At 36.3% G+C, this 15,756-nt stretch overlaps 1 protein-coding gene across 5 annotated transcripts in view; it reads right to left on the reverse strand.

Annotated features, from left to right (window-relative positions):
• FCHO2 (FCH and mu domain containing endocytic adaptor 2) overlaps positions 1-14,635 on the reverse strand; it is a 152,128-nt gene extending 137,493 nt beyond the window's left edge. For 4 of the 5 annotated variants that reach the window (XM_031966647.1, XM_031966659.1, XM_031966656.1 and 1 more), the window contains exon 1: positions 14,409-14,635. In XM_031966647.1, coding sequence (XP_031822507.1) covers positions 14,409-14,441 — 33 coding nt within the window. In that variant the 5' untranslated portion in view covers positions 14,442-14,635. The remainder of the gene's footprint in view (positions 1-14,408) is intronic. The other variant, XM_031966667.1, reaches the window with a different exon arrangement.
• Between the last annotated feature and the right edge of the window lie 1,121 nt (positions 14,636-15,756).

Here is a 15,756-nt window from a genome sequence, read left to right on the forward strand (position 1 = left end):
GTATTGGTCTACCTGCCATCTGGGGGAGAAGATGGGGGGAAGGAGAGGAAAAATTGGAACAAAAGGTTTTGCAAGGATCAATGCTGAAAAATTAGCCATGCATATATCTTGTAAATAAAAAGTTATAATAATAGTAAAAAAAAAAAAAAAAAAAAAAAAAAGAATACAGTCCGAAGACAAATCAAAGTGACAGGGAGGCAACAGATAGATGTATGGAAGACATAAATAGGCTGTAGTATATCAAAAATAACTTAGATATCCAGGAAATACCTAATTTGAAAGGTAAATCTTCATGCAAACAGATTAGTAATAAGTAATAAATATACAATTGTAATATGACTTTGGTACCCATAGAATGCCAAAAGATCTAGAGGAAGCATTTCAGATGTCCTATGAAGGATTTATGGGAAAATATAAGAGAGAAACTATATAAGATGAGAAAGTGTTGTGGATAGGATCCATACCAATGGAAGGAATGTTCACATTAATAAGCTTGTGAATACACTGAAGTACACATCTCATCCTCCATCTATCCCAATTAGATTATATTGCATTTAATAAATGTTTGTCAAATGAAAGTAGGTTGAATGAATGAAAAAGTATTTATAAGATGTGTCAATCACTAAAGCTAAATCCTAAGGATCTAAGGACACAAACAAATCCACATATTAGAGAGAGACAGACAGAAAGAGACAGAGAGACAGAGAGACAGATCAAGACAGAGCGAAACAGAGAGAAAGAGATATTTCCTGCATTTAAGAAGGCTTATGTGTCAATAGGATGAAATATTATGTATAGGATAACCAGGGAAGAGTTTTTTGGTCTGGGGAGTTACAGAGATTCAGAGTAGAATCATAGGGCAATTAAGCAACACACTTTTTCCAAAAGTAATGGGTATGCTGATTTGATTAGTTTCCAAAGAAAAAAATTAGTAGGAGGTAGGGATGGATGATAGATGAAGGTAAAGAAGTCTAGTCCGAAAGCAGGTGTTTAGAGATAAATTAAATATTTAATAAATAATAAATACTTAAATATTACATCTAATTGGCATATTAGTTGATTAGTAGTATAATTAAGAAAACCATAGTTTAACTTAAACTTAAAAAAAGAAACATCAACTTTCCTTATATTACAGAATCTCAGAGCTAGAAAGTGTCATGGAGTCCAATTTATCAAAACAAACACTAGAAATAAAAATTTAATCAAAAACTCAGGAGTCAGTATTTAAAAAGATCAAATGCACCAGAAAATTTAGAAGATAGCGTGTGGCATAAAACAAGCATTAAATTTGGAGTTAAACAGGGATTAAATCCCAGATTTTCTACATAATAGCTATACGTCCTCTATACTTGCACATCCAACCTTTTCCCTCCACTCAGATTGCCATCAATTTAGTTTTAAGACCATCAGCTCCTCCCACCTGAACTATTCTACAATCTTCCTAAATTGGTCTTCCTATCTCAAATATCCATTTTACCTATCCTTCACACAATTATCAGATGCACTTTAGGAAAACCACTCTAATAATTTTCCTAAATTATCCCAAAGTACAGGAAAAGTACAATTTCTTAACCTGATTAACTATAGAAAAGTCCCTCCCTACTCCTAAATTTCTATGTCTCTAGCTTAACACCTGGCTAAGCCCATAAAACTCTCAGCCCAGTTTCTTTATCTGGAAAGTAAGGGATTAAATTTGAGGATTCTTAGGGTTTCTTTAGATAAAAGAAAGATTAATATTAAATGTTCCACTCATATTGTCCTCTGCTCCACACCTGGCAAAGGGGTAAGGCTTATAGAGGAGTTGATTTCTGAACCCTGTTGACATATCTGTAATTTTATCACAATTCTTAAATTGACCTACTGTTTTTCAACAACCTTTTTTGTCTCATCTGAAGACAAGAAACCCTAACGGGTTCTGCAACTTTCATATTACATTTATCTTTATTTTTAAGCATTATTTTTTTAATCTTATGCATTCTTTTTTACATTATACCTAAACTTACAAAGTATTTGTTAAAAAAAACTTTGAGAAATATTAACTCCATATTAATTTCTAACAAAATAAATCTTGAGAAACTATATTTATGTTACAGTAAGCTTCATGGTTGTTCCATGAACGAGACATTCTGGTTTCAGGCATTTCTCTGGCTGTTTCCTATGCCTGGAACATTCTCCCTTCTCCTTTTTGACTACTAAAGTCTCAACAAATCTGACCTTCTATAGGAGACCTTTCTTAATCCCAGTGACTTCTCTGTTAATTATTTCTGACTGATTCTTTATAGAACTTTCAACTAAAAATATTAATATAAAATAACTAAATACATTAATATAAATATATGATTTTAAATTAACTAAAAGTTCCAAATCTTCATGGAAGGCAAGCAGGCAGGGGAAAAAAGCATTTATTAAATGACTACTATGTGCTAAGCATTTTACAAATATTATCTTATTTGAGTCTCACAACAAGCTTGTGAGGTAGGTGCTATTACATTTTAGAATTGGGGGAAACTATGGCAGATAGAGGTTAAATGATTTGCCAGATCACAGCTAGTGTCCCAGGCTCAATCTGAATACAGATCTTTCTGACTCCATGTTCAGTGCTCTATCCACTGGAATATTTACACTGCTTCTGCAAGAATCGTGAATTCCAAAACACTTCTTACTGATAAATCTGTATTACATTTTTATAATGGAAACTTACCAGGGTAAAAAGTAGAAGAGTTGTTTCTCTCAAAAAGGTATTTTTCCCTCAGGGAGGATAGCTATTTATATTACTATGCATCACCTTGAAAATAGTTATAATCATAAGGTTTGTTAAAATGCTTTTGGTATGCTATAATTGTCAACATAAAACCTTGCTCACAAGTTGGAAGTCTTTAAGTCTGGAATTAAATGACATTCTTACCCAATTGTGGCAAGCTTATTTACAGCTGGATTATTCATTAGTTTAATTGATACTTAAGTCAGGCAAATAACATTTTTGTGCACTTACTCTCCCGGGTTTCAGTATTAAGTATTTAACAAGCTTCTATTGCCTGAAGCAGTTTTGGTTAGAAGAGTACAACATATTCTCCTGGATGTATTCTTTTAGAGAAACATTTCTTAATTGACAAAAACATATATTAAAATACTACTGGTAAACAGAAAAGCAAAAATACAGAAGGCCAATAATTTTAGCATCTACTGTCACTGGATAATGTGTGCTAATGTCAAAGTACTTTACAGAATTCTGGATTTTCCAATGAAGAAGTGCCAAGACAAGAGTCAGAAAGTTCCAAGTTCTATCTGACCTTGGAAAAGTCACTTAACTTCGCTTGCCTCAAGTTCAACTGTAAAATGGGGAAAAACACTACTATCTCCACGGGTGATTGTTTGGCTCAAATGAAATAATCTTTATAAAAGTGTTAAGCACAGTGCCTGGAGCATCATAGGAACTATATAAATGTTTTAATACTAAATTCCACATTCTATATTTTACTACAATTAAAAAGTTAAAAATTTTTCACAAATATCATATATATTACGAATCATTACAAAGTCTTTCCCTCCTAAAGAGACTCAAATGACTGGTCTGAAGTCAACAAGTTTTCTTTAGAGAACACTTCCAGCATCTAAAGCTCCTCTAGCAACAACAATAATGAATACTTGGTATGTATATTAATTTTTTAAGGTTACAAGCTATATTATTATATTTGATTGTCATGATCACTTTAGGAAATTCTATTCAAGTTCTATTCTATTCAAATGATCACTTTGTCAACTTCATTGGAATTTAGTAGTTAATTAAATTATAAATTAAAGCCTAAAGTCACAAAGACTGTCTAGATTTTTATCTTATCCTTTTGGATAAGATTTTCTTTTTAGAAACTGGGAAAACTAGAATCTTCTTGAAGTTTCTAATGGAATAAATCTTAAGTCCATCATTAAGGATGACTGAAAAAATTCAAAGGTATTTTCTCAAAACTTTTCAGTATAATTATAAATTCAAAAGTATTAAACTAGCACTACTGTATTTCCATTTTGGGAGAATAAATATATAATTGGACATTAGTGACAATGATAATGAATATATATCAACCATGGCAATGTTGCCTATTTCAAGTGTCAAAGATCATATGATGGGATATAAGGATAGGGCATGTGGCAGAGGAAAAATAATAATCCACAAACTTTATTTAGCAATGGTTTTGCCCTTTTTATACATTAAAGCTCTCAACAAAATAATATGATTTACTGATAAAGATTCATCTTAAATGACTGATAAATGATTTAGATGTCCAAGTTGCAAGAACAGGGAAATGATCCACAAGTAGTATAATGATAATTAAGAATTGATTATACATTGTTCCCTCATCTTTTCCTCTTACTTTCTCTAATAAATAAGGGAAATAATGTCTCTTTCAGCCTCCATCTCTCTTCTCAATGACTCCAAAAGAAGATATTGTTCTATCTCCACATTTTCTATTACTTTCATTATTATCTCTTTGTATTCTTTTACATCTATCCATTTTCTTCCCTTACCTTTTCCAACAGGGCTCATAAAACACATAAAATATTGTATGTTTCAAACAGTAATTCCAAAATCTTTTCTTTTAATAACTCTACTAGCACCAAACATAAATTTGATGATAGACCACTGCTGCCATTTTTTATTTTGAAGTCCACTAGAAAGTGCAGAAGTACCTAAGTACCTGGCAAAAAAAAAAATTTCCTAAACTATTAAGGACTACAAAACTGCTGAATTCAATTACAATTGTTAAAGTTATGAAATGTTTTTTTTTTATCTGCAACTTGCAGAAAAGTTAGAATCACTCTCTTATCAGAAATTTGTACATTTGATATCTTTAGATTAAACTACCTTAATTTAACATGTGGACAGACTGAACCAGATGGCATCTAAGGGTCCTTTCAGTTCCAAATAAATGATCCTATCAATACCAAAATTCTACTAACAAAGTCAATGACAAAGTTTGCCTAGAATAGACTATAGTGTCCATCTTTTTATAGATGCACGTTCTAATCCAGTAACTGCAGGACTAGGTTTAAAACATGAGGAAGTTATAGACAAGAATAACAAAAATATTTATAGCACCACTATTTATAACAACTAAGACAAACTATGTGCCCAGCAATTAGAGAATGACTGTACAAATTGTGGTATATGACTTTTTGGGAATATCATGGTGCCATAACATATAACAAAGACAAAAGAAAAAAGAACATTTGTAAGTGATGCAGAGTAAAGAAAGCAGAGTCAAAGAACAATATATGCATCATATAAATTATCACATTAAAATGCAACAAAACTCAGGTCAAATACAAAGGACAATGATCACACTAACTTGTTCTAAGTTAAAGCACAGACTGCTTTTTATGTTAGCAAAATACTGTGATATAGATGTCTATCAACTGAAGAACAATGAAACCAACTAAATTTTTTTTTAGTGTAACAGAATACAATGAATATGAGAAATTCCAACATACAATGGAAGACTGAAATAAACAGAACCAGATTAACTGCATATACATTGGAAACAATGTAAATAGAAAGACAGAAATGAATATAACTCAAAAATTAAGAAAATGCACCTTAATTAATTAATAAGCATTAATTAAACATTTGCTATATCCCAAAAGATATTTTAAAGCACTGGGTATATAAAGACAAAAACGAAACAGTTCCTGTCTTCAAGGACATAGCATGCTATTGGGAAAGTTGACATGTGCAAATATAAGGATGTTAAAAAATACATACAAAATAAATGCAAGAAAATTTGCAGGATGGGAAGATACTAAGAGCTGTGAGAACCAGGAAAGGCTTTTATGCAAGAGTTTGCATGTTATAGTCAGTGAAACTAGAGATTTTAAGAGGCCATGTTAAGAAGGGAATGAATTCCAGACTTGGGGAACAGAGTGTTGCAAAAGTCCAGAAACAGAAGACAGAAAGGAATATCTTGTTTGAAGAATAGCAAGAACAACAGTTTGGTTAAACTGAAGAGTGTAGAGGTGAGTAATGTATAATAAGTATAGAAATGTGGGTTGGAGCCAAAATGAATGAGTTTTAAATATCAAACATAGAAATCTGTATCTTATCCCACAAGTAACACAGGGTTGTTGAAGTTTATTGAAAGCAGAAAAGAGTATTTAACATCTACTGGTCATCCTGTCATCTGGGGGAGGGGGGGGGGAGGTAAGAGGTAAAAAATTGGAACAAGAGGTTTGGCAATTGTTAATGCTGTAAAGTTACCCATGCATATATCCTGTAAATAAAAGGCTATTAAATAAAAAATTTTTTTAAAAATTAAAAAAAATTTAAAAAAAGAAAGCAGAAAAGAGATACATGGACAAACCTGTGCTTTAAAATCATCACTTTGGCGATGGTAAAGAGAATGATATGAATGAGAAATTAAAAGGCAAAGAAAATCAATTCAAAATTGAAAAATAGTATGGCAGAAACTAGGCAATGACCAACACTAATACCTTATACCAAGATAAGGTCAAAATAGATTCATGAATTAGACATAAACCAGTGATACTATAAGCAAATTAGAGGAGCAAAGGATAGTCTACCTCTTAGATCTGTAGAGAAGGAAGGAATTTATGGCCAAAGAAGAACTAGAGTACATTATGAAATGCAAAACGGATAATACTGATTAAGTTTAAAAGTTTTTGTACAAACAAAACCAATGCAGACAAGATTAAAAGGGAAGCAAAAAAACTGGGGGGAAATTTTATATCCAAGGGTTCTGTTTCTAAAATACATAGAGAATTGACTCAAATTTGTAAGAATATAAATCATTCTCCAATTCATAAATGGTCAAAGGATATGAACAGACAATTTTCAGATGAAGAAATTGAAACCATTTCTAGTTATATGAAAAAATGCCCTAAATCACTATTGATCAGAGAAGTGCAAATTAAGGCAACTGTGAGGTACCACTATACACCTCATAAATGGCTAAAATGACAGGAAAAGATGGGAAACCTAGGACACTAACACATTGTTGGTGGAGTTGTGAACTGATTCAACCATTCTAAAGCACAATATGAAACTATACCCAAAGGGCTATCAAACTTTGCATACTCTTTGATCTAGCAGGGTCTCTACTGGGCATGTATCCCAAAGGGATCATACAAAAGGGGAAAGGAACCACCTGTGCAAAAATGTTTGTAGCAGTCCTTTTTGTAGTGGCAAGGAATTGGAAACTGAGTAGATGATCATCAGTTGGAGACTAGCTGCATAAATTATGATACATTAATATTATGGAATGTTATTGTTCTATAAGAAATCAACAGGAGGATTTCAGAAAGGCTTAGAGAGACTTGCATGAACTGATGCTAAGCAAAGTGAGTAGAACCAAGAGAACATTGTACAGAGCAACAAAATTATGTGATGATCAATTCTGATGGATGTGGCTCTTTTCATTGTGATGGAGAGAACCATCTGCAACCAGAAAAAGGACTATGAGGACTGAATGTGGATCACAACATAATATTTTCACAGTTTTTGTTCTTTGTTTGCTTTTTGTTTTCTTTCTATGATTTTTCTTGTGTAGCATGGTAACTATGGAAATATATAGAGAAGAACTACAAATGTTTAACATATATTGGTTTATTTGCTTCTAGGAAAGGGGGTGGGGAAAAGGAGTGAGATAAATTTAGAATACAATATGTTGAAAACTATCTTTGCAAATATTTTGAAAATAAGAAGTTATTATTTAAAAAAAAGAAAATCAATTCAATTCAATTACTGAAACAGTACACACACGACATGATGAGGATGCAATATAGTAAATCCAAGGCAATTCTGGGCTGGAAAATGCCATCCACATCCAAGGATAGCAGAGTTGGAATCAACAAGATGATTTGAAAACTGTATGGCATTATAGCAGAGTTGAAAGCATGCCAGATTTTAAGTCAGAAGATCTGGATTCAAAACCCAAATCTGTCACTTATATGTATGATTTCAACTAATTGCTCCAGGTGTCTATTTCCTCATTTATAAAGTGAGGGTAGACTAGATGAGCTCTAAAGTTGCTCCCAACTCCAAATTTATAACTCAATTATGACATGGAGTCAAGGTCAACTCACAAGCTATATTCTTGGATAACTAGAGGGAGTTGGAAAAGGGGTCAATTTAGAGGTAAAAATGAGTTTCATTCTACAGAAGTTGATTTTGAGATAACTATGGAATACCCAGTTCAAAATACTCAATGTACAGTCACACCCAGTGTGTAACTAGAACTTGGGAGAAACTAAGTTTAGAAGAGACATAGATCTAGGAATTAGCTCCCTGCCTTCACTGCTGAGCCAGGGGACCAAGAATATGAAACACCATATATACTGTCAGATACTTTCCCCTTTTCTTTTTTCATCTTTGTTATGAGGGGAGATTCTCTGGATAGGGAAGGATGAGACATTTGGATTAATGTTAAAAAAAAATAAAAAGTTATCTTTTAAAAATTAAAGTTAAATACAAATGCAATTAATTGAATGACTCAACAATTCTGGAAAATGTGAAACTATGCCAGAAAAGTTACTAAACTGTTTCTAATCTCTTACCCAGTGATTTTACTATTGGTTTTGTAGCTTAAGGAGATTATTGACAGCAAAAAAAAAGACCAATATGTACAAAAATATTCATAGTGGCATTGATTGTAATGGCTGACTGAAAATAAAATATATGTCTAACAACTAAGGAATGACTGAATAAACTAGTATGTTAATATGCTGGAATATTATTACACTAAAAAGACTGGAATATATAATGAATTCAGAGAAACATGGAAAAACATATTAAGTAACAGAGTTGATAAAACCTTCATCAAAAGAATTTATATATATATATATATATATATATATATATATATATATATATGTCTCCAACAATGTAAATAGTAACCATTAAGAGACAAAAGTATTCTGGTCAAATATGGCAGTATGACATTCTCAAAATTAAAAGACATATTACTCCTCTCTCATAATAATCAATATTGTTATGCCACAGTTTTCTTTTATTGTCCTGACTCGGTTTCCCTAATTGTTCTGCTTATAATTGTCTGCTGAGTCCTGTGGAAACCACCCCTCCCTCTTAATCAGAATATCTGATAAGGATAAAAGATCTTATGTTTTAGGATATCAGAATGCCTCTCCCCATCCCAAGTTATTACAATATCAGATACTGTCTTATCAAGATACCTCCCCCATCTCCAGTGGCTCCCTCCACACTATCAGAGTCCCGTTCTGCTCTCAACACCCTGACTCCACCACTGCCTCAGTCTACCCCCTTGAGTCTGAGCTATGCATATATATGTCATTGAGAACTCACATTGTTGGCTGGATTCTTAGAGACGATAGTCTCATTCAGCCCTGGGACCAAACTGTGGATCCATTTGGCCCCAGTAAATCTCTCCCTTTTAATAAATTATTAAATACTCTCTAAGCTCTAACTTGTCTCAGTTTCTCCGGCATTAAATTATAAACTGGGAGAAAGAATGTGAGAAAGTTGAGGCACATAGTCTTTTCTTTTAACGAAGAGTAAATTACAAAAAGGTAAGATCAAAAATGTACTTATAGTGATAATCACTTTTATGCTACTTTGTTCAACTCTTCTCCTGGGGAAAAAATTGTTGGTAGTTTGTTGTGTGTGCTATGAAACACAAAACTTAGGAAATAAAATAAAAAACCATGTGGAATAAATAAATGTCATTTCTTCTCCACATGGTATACATACTACCTAATACAGTATATAATTTAAGAACTAAACTAATTAAATATATTTTATGTCTGTTAACTTAACAGTCAATCTTTTCTATTCTCCAAGTTACTCTCTTTAAGCTTATCTACTGTCTCTCTTCCATAGCTTTATGTATCACCCTTAAAAGGTAAAATACATGAAGTATTCCTGATGAATCAAGACATGATAATTTTATATATTTAATAAATACTTGTCAACTACAGTTTCCTCCTTTCAATCTATCCTATACGTAAAACAGGATAGAACTACATGTTCCTCAACTGTCATTTTGTTCCTTTAACTGCCTTGTTTCTCTTCTCAAAGGCTTTCACAGATTCTTCAATTACCCTCAGTCAACTTAAAACTCTTAAATTGATTTCTAAAAACATTCAATGATTAGCACTCCTATTTTTCTTGCCTTATTATGTTTCTTACTATCCACTCTGGCTAAATAAACATGCATGCCATCTTATCCTTGAATCACATCTTTTCTCCTCCCTACATCATTTACTGTACCTTTCCAAATTTTCTTCTTCCCCTCCTTCAAAACATTGTTCAAGAATTAATTTCTTGAATTAATTCCAGATTAATCTCAATTAGCTCTGAATACATCAACAATATTCCCCAAAACAGAGCAAATGAAAATCAATTATTTTATAGGTTAAAAATTATTCTAAATTCCATGTATTTGGACAAGTATTATGTAAGATATGGTGCATAAATCATGTTGTACTCTTGAAAGTTTTGCCTTTTGGTTTTCAGTAACTTTAGTAACATCTTTCTTTTGTTTAATAGTAACTTAGAAAATTTAAAGTTTATAAACTTTTTGTTCAATTCTTTAATAAAGTTACATAATATAATCAAGTCAAGAAGCATTTATTAATAAGAACTTAGTGTGAGGCACTGTGCTAAATACTAGTGATACAAAGAGAGGAAAAAACAGCTCCTTTTTCAAAGGAGTTCACAGCTTAATCAGGAAGCTAATATACAAATGACTGTGTAAACAAAAAGAGGGCAGAGATAATATCAGAGGAAAGGCATTAGGACTAAGAACCAAAAAGACTATTTTGCAGTAGGTAGAATTTTAGTTGGGACATAAAGGAAGTTAGGAAGGTACAAATTGGGGATAAGGAGGAAGAGAATTCCAGGCCTGGATGATAGCCAATGAAAATACATGAAGTCAGGAGTGTCTTGACTAAACAGTAAGAAGTACAGTATCACTGGACTATAAATTATGAGGAAGAGAATAAAGCATCAGAAGAATGCAAAGGTAGGGGAGGTACCAGGTCATAAAGAGCTTTAAATGGCAAAGTTTATATCTGAACTTGGAAGGCAACAGGACATTGTAGTTTTCTGACTGGAGGAGCAGCATGGTCAGACCTATGCTTTAAGAAGAAGATCACTGATAACTTAATAGACAATGCACTGGAACACGGAGAGATGTGAAGTAGGAAGGCAAATCAGAAAGCTATTGCAGTAGGTTAGGCATGAAATGATCTCAGCCGAACCAGGGTAATGGCAATGTCAGAAGAGAGAAGGAACTTTTGCGGATAGATGTTATGAAGACAGAATCTTCAGGCTTCACAACAGGTTATACATGGGGAAAAAAGACATAAAGAGATTGTGGAGTTAAGGATAACACCTAATTTCCCAATTTGGATGACTAGGAAGCTAGTGATGCCCTCATATAATAAAAAAAAAAAAAAAAAAAAGTTGGGAAGAGGGGCAGGTTTTGGGGAAAGATGATGAGCTCAGTGTTGGACATGTTAAATTTAAGATGTCTACAGGACATCCAGTTCAAGATGCCCAATAAGTTGAAAAGGGAAATTGGATGAAGGGAGAAAAGTTAAACCTAGATAAACAAATATGAAAATCACCTATACTGAGAGAATAATGGAATTCAATATCAAATTACTTATTTTAGGCAATAAACTGAACTATTTATGGATAACTTCAAGTATATCAAATTTAAATAATTATAGTCACATTCATTTAAGTGTTTTCCATTTTACAAAGAGCTTTCCTTATAATAACCCCATGAATTAAGTAACATAAATTTTATTCCCATTATATGTGGATAGTTAAAAAAAAAAAAAAAAAAAAAAACTTAAGAAGCTAAATGACTTACCAATATAATACATATAGCTAGTAAGAATTCTAGGAGAGACCCTCAATCCAGGTTTTCTGACTCGACATCCAATATGAGTTCTACTCACTATCTCATCCTACTCTAAATATACATATGCAAAAACTGTAGCCACTCAGATCAATTCATGCAGTATACATTTACACTTGACTTCAACAGACTTCTAATTTTTTAATACAAATAAATCTCTTTTTCAAGTAATCCATTCTACTGAAGGGGTTAACAACTGTTTTCCTATATGGAAGACAAAGATTCTTGCTTTCAAAGTGATTTTAGCTGACTAATTTAGTTTAAAGGAAAAACAGTTTCAGTTTGAATATCAAAGTTACCATACTGTGTAGCAAAAACTTACTTATCAGCAATAAAACACCTGTTCTAAAGGAAGTTTTGAAATACATTCTCAACTTCAAAATAGAATACTAAATGAAGGAATTAAGCACTTTATTATTATTAATCATTTTGGTCAAGAATAATACTTAAAAAAAAACTTCTTTGAAAGTAAGAATATGTTTCCTCTCACAAATGTTTAAAAATGCTACAGTAGAAAAATATCTTATAAATGCTAAAAAGGGAACAAAACTAATAGTATAATTTAGACCCAAATGTTTGTAGCATTCTCACAGCCTTACCTCAACAAATTTTGGTTCACTTCAAAAGCATTATTATCCCTTTATGCATTACAACATTCTATATTTTTATACTACATAAGATTCAAATGTTAAATGGGAGGTAACTTGACAAAATGAAAAATATCCTGGACTTAAAAGTCAGAGAACCTGAGTTCAAATTCCCCCTTGGGTCACCTGAGCAACATTTCACTGGGCCTGAACTTCCTCAGCCTTCAAATAAGGGCTTTGGCCCAGCTATTCCAACTCTCAAACAGTAGTCTATATAGTTTTAATTCTTTCGTGGGGAAGAAAGGGATGTAGGGAACGGAAGACCTGTGATTTCATTTGTGTAAAGAATTCTCAATGAGAAACTCTACAATGAAAATAAGCCACAGCTCAACCACTTATTAAGTTGACTGGGATACTAAAATCTCAGGATGATACAGCCAATATGAATTAAATGTGGGGCATTGTAGAATAGATAAGTTTTAACCTCTATTAGGGCAAACAAAGGCCTTTCATTGCAGGGAAGGAAGTAAAAATGAATCAATCTCATTTTCCTATCTGAACCATTTTCGGGTGTATTAGAAACATTGGTGAAAAAGAAGTCTAAAGCACTTTTTTACAGAATGAAGCTTGGGGATTCATTCTCTGGATCTTCATTATCCCAAATATTCTTGTTACTCCATTGCTATAATCAATAATCGTGTAAAAAGTCAAATTACGATTTTTAAAAAAAACAAATTATAATTAACATCAAGTCAGAGAATTTCAAAAATACGGAGACAAAATGTTTATAACAACTTAAATTTTCACGTAAGATTCGGTCTTGGGGGGCGGGGGGGACTAGCTTATTAAATCGCCTAGCAGCTAGGTTTTACAATACTTCCGAGGAAAGAAAAATTTAACAACAGCAACAGTTGTTCCAAGTTCTATAATCGCATCCTGAAAAGTCCGAATGAAAGAAACACTAAAAACTAAAGATTTGGGCTTCAGTAACCCAACCATAGCCCTGCCTTTCCTCCTCCCTCCAGTTAAGGCGATATTCGCCGTACTTCAAAGTTTTGTGAAAATGGAACGTCTGTCTCTAGCTGGCAAAGGGATGGAAAAGTGAGATCCATCTCAGTTACTTTTGTAAACACGCTGCTTTCCTGTATATGGCTGAACTGTACTTCCCAATCCTGCAAACAATAACTGCAGGAAAATACGGAGACTCAGAAACGGGAGACACAGAAGGGATTTTTTTTTTCCCAAAGAACAATCTCTGTGTCTAATATTAAGGGCTCGGAGGAGGGTCGCGACAGAAATGAAGAAGGCAAAAGGAGATCTGGGTGAAAAAAAAAAGGGGATGGGGGTCTCGAGGCATTGAAGCGTAAATATAAACGTTTCTACTTTTTAGAAGCTTTTTTTTTTGTATAAATAGGCCCAGAGGGCAATGCAGTGGGCAAGGTAGTAGAACAAGCAGAGATGGGGGCGGGGTGGATGGGGCGGGGTGGGTGGGTGGGGGGGCTTCGCAGGCATGGGGGAGGGGGGGCTGCACAAGGGCAGGCAGGAGGCTGGCCCGAAGATGGGGGCGGGGGGAGCGCTCCCCTTTTCTGCCGTAGGGTCCGAGCTTCGCTACCGGGGGAGGGATGGGCCCACGTCCTCGGGGCCGCTCCTCAGGGGTCCGTTTGTAGCACTCCCCGCCAGTCCTACCGCGCTTTGTCCCGGTGACAGCCACTGGACGGGAGAGCACGAGAAGACCCCGGAGCCCGCGGCTCCTTGCTCCCTCCCTCCCTCCCTCCGTCAGCTTTGCCGGAGCCGGGTTCCCTCTCCGCGCCGAGCCCGAGCTCCCGGCGCTCCCCTTGGCCGCTGAACCCGACCGACCGGCTCCCTTCCTCTCCTTCCCTTCCAGAACGCCGCCAGATCCTTCTCCTACCCAGAAACTCTCAACGAAATGCGCCATGACCATCGTGCCGCCGCCGCCGCTGTTGCCGCCACTCGGGCTTCAGTGTCCTCTCCCGGCCACCCCCGCTCCGCTGGGTAAACACGGGCCCGGCCCCCAGCGGCACCCCCACCCTCCTCCTCCTCAGCCGCCGCCGCCGCCACAGCCGCCGCCGCCTCTGTCCCCGCGGCCTGCTCGGACGCCTCCAAGGCGCATGCGCCACCTAGCGGCCATCGCGGCCCCTGCAAGCCATCTCACCCCGCCTCCTGGGCTTCGCGCACGCGCCCCCGCTTCCTCACTCCCCCGCCCCCAACCCCGCGGCTCAATTCCCAGACCCCAGGCGGCTGCTCTTTCCTCTTTCCCTTCCCCTCGTCTGCGGGATGTTATTGGTTGCGGCTCCTCGAGCCCTCTCCCCCTTCTTTCGAGAGCACTATTTCCTGCAGAATTCGCCCCAGGGAGCTAAGTGAGGAAGGGAGCGAGGTGGAGGGGAGACGGCGGGGACAAGGTTTATGCGCCGGAGGCACGGGCATGGGCTGGGGAAGGGGGAGGGGTCTCTTGGTCGCGCTGGCTCCTAGGTTCACCCTTCACCCCACCCCGCCCCCCCCTCGCCTTCCCGCTTCCCCGGCCCCGCCCCTGCGAAGAGAAAGCAGCCAAAGAGGAACCGCCCCCTCCCTCCCTCTCCCTCCCTCTCCCTCCCCCTCCCTCCCTCTCCCTCCCCCCCCCTCCCTCTCCCTCCCCCTCCCCCCGCCCCCGCCTCGGCCGACTTGGGGGGGGGGGGGGCGGAATCCTCGCGGCCTCCCGCTGGAGCGGAGAGCCGAGCACGGAAGCTAGTTTTGCACTCTGCCCCTGGACGCGTGATCTCTTCGGCCCGGAGTCGGGGGCTGATCCTCCCGGGGCGGCTTGCGAAGTCGTGGGAAAAGCAGCAAGTTTTAACGCACCTTGGCCCAAAACGGGCCCCCTTGTGTTCCCAAGGCAAAGTGAATCTCACCGAAATTCACCATTTACCCAACGTTTCCAGCACGAGAAGGAAGTGAAACGCACGCAATTCAGAATTATTCCCAGCACCCAGAACGATAACTAGGCCCTCACCCCGAATTTTCCCCATACAGCCTCCAGTGTAGGATTGTGGGAAATTGCCTTTTCCTATCTTCAAAGACTTTACTCTTTAATCGTTGGAGAAAAGTTTACTGAAACTTTTTTTTTTTCAAAGTATCCTAATGACTTAAATGCTTCTGAAAAGATTTCCAAATAGTAAAATATTAACTGAAAAAGCCGCACCTAATTCCAAATAAAGTCAACTTGAAGATGGCCTTCAGGTACACCGTAATCTAATTTATCAGCC

This window comes from Sarcophilus harrisii, chromosome 1 (genome assembly GCF_902635505.1).
Source record: "Sarcophilus harrisii chromosome 1, mSarHar1.11, whole genome shotgun sequence".
Lineage (NCBI taxonomy): Eukaryota > Metazoa > Chordata > Mammalia > Dasyuromorphia > Dasyuridae > Sarcophilus > Sarcophilus harrisii.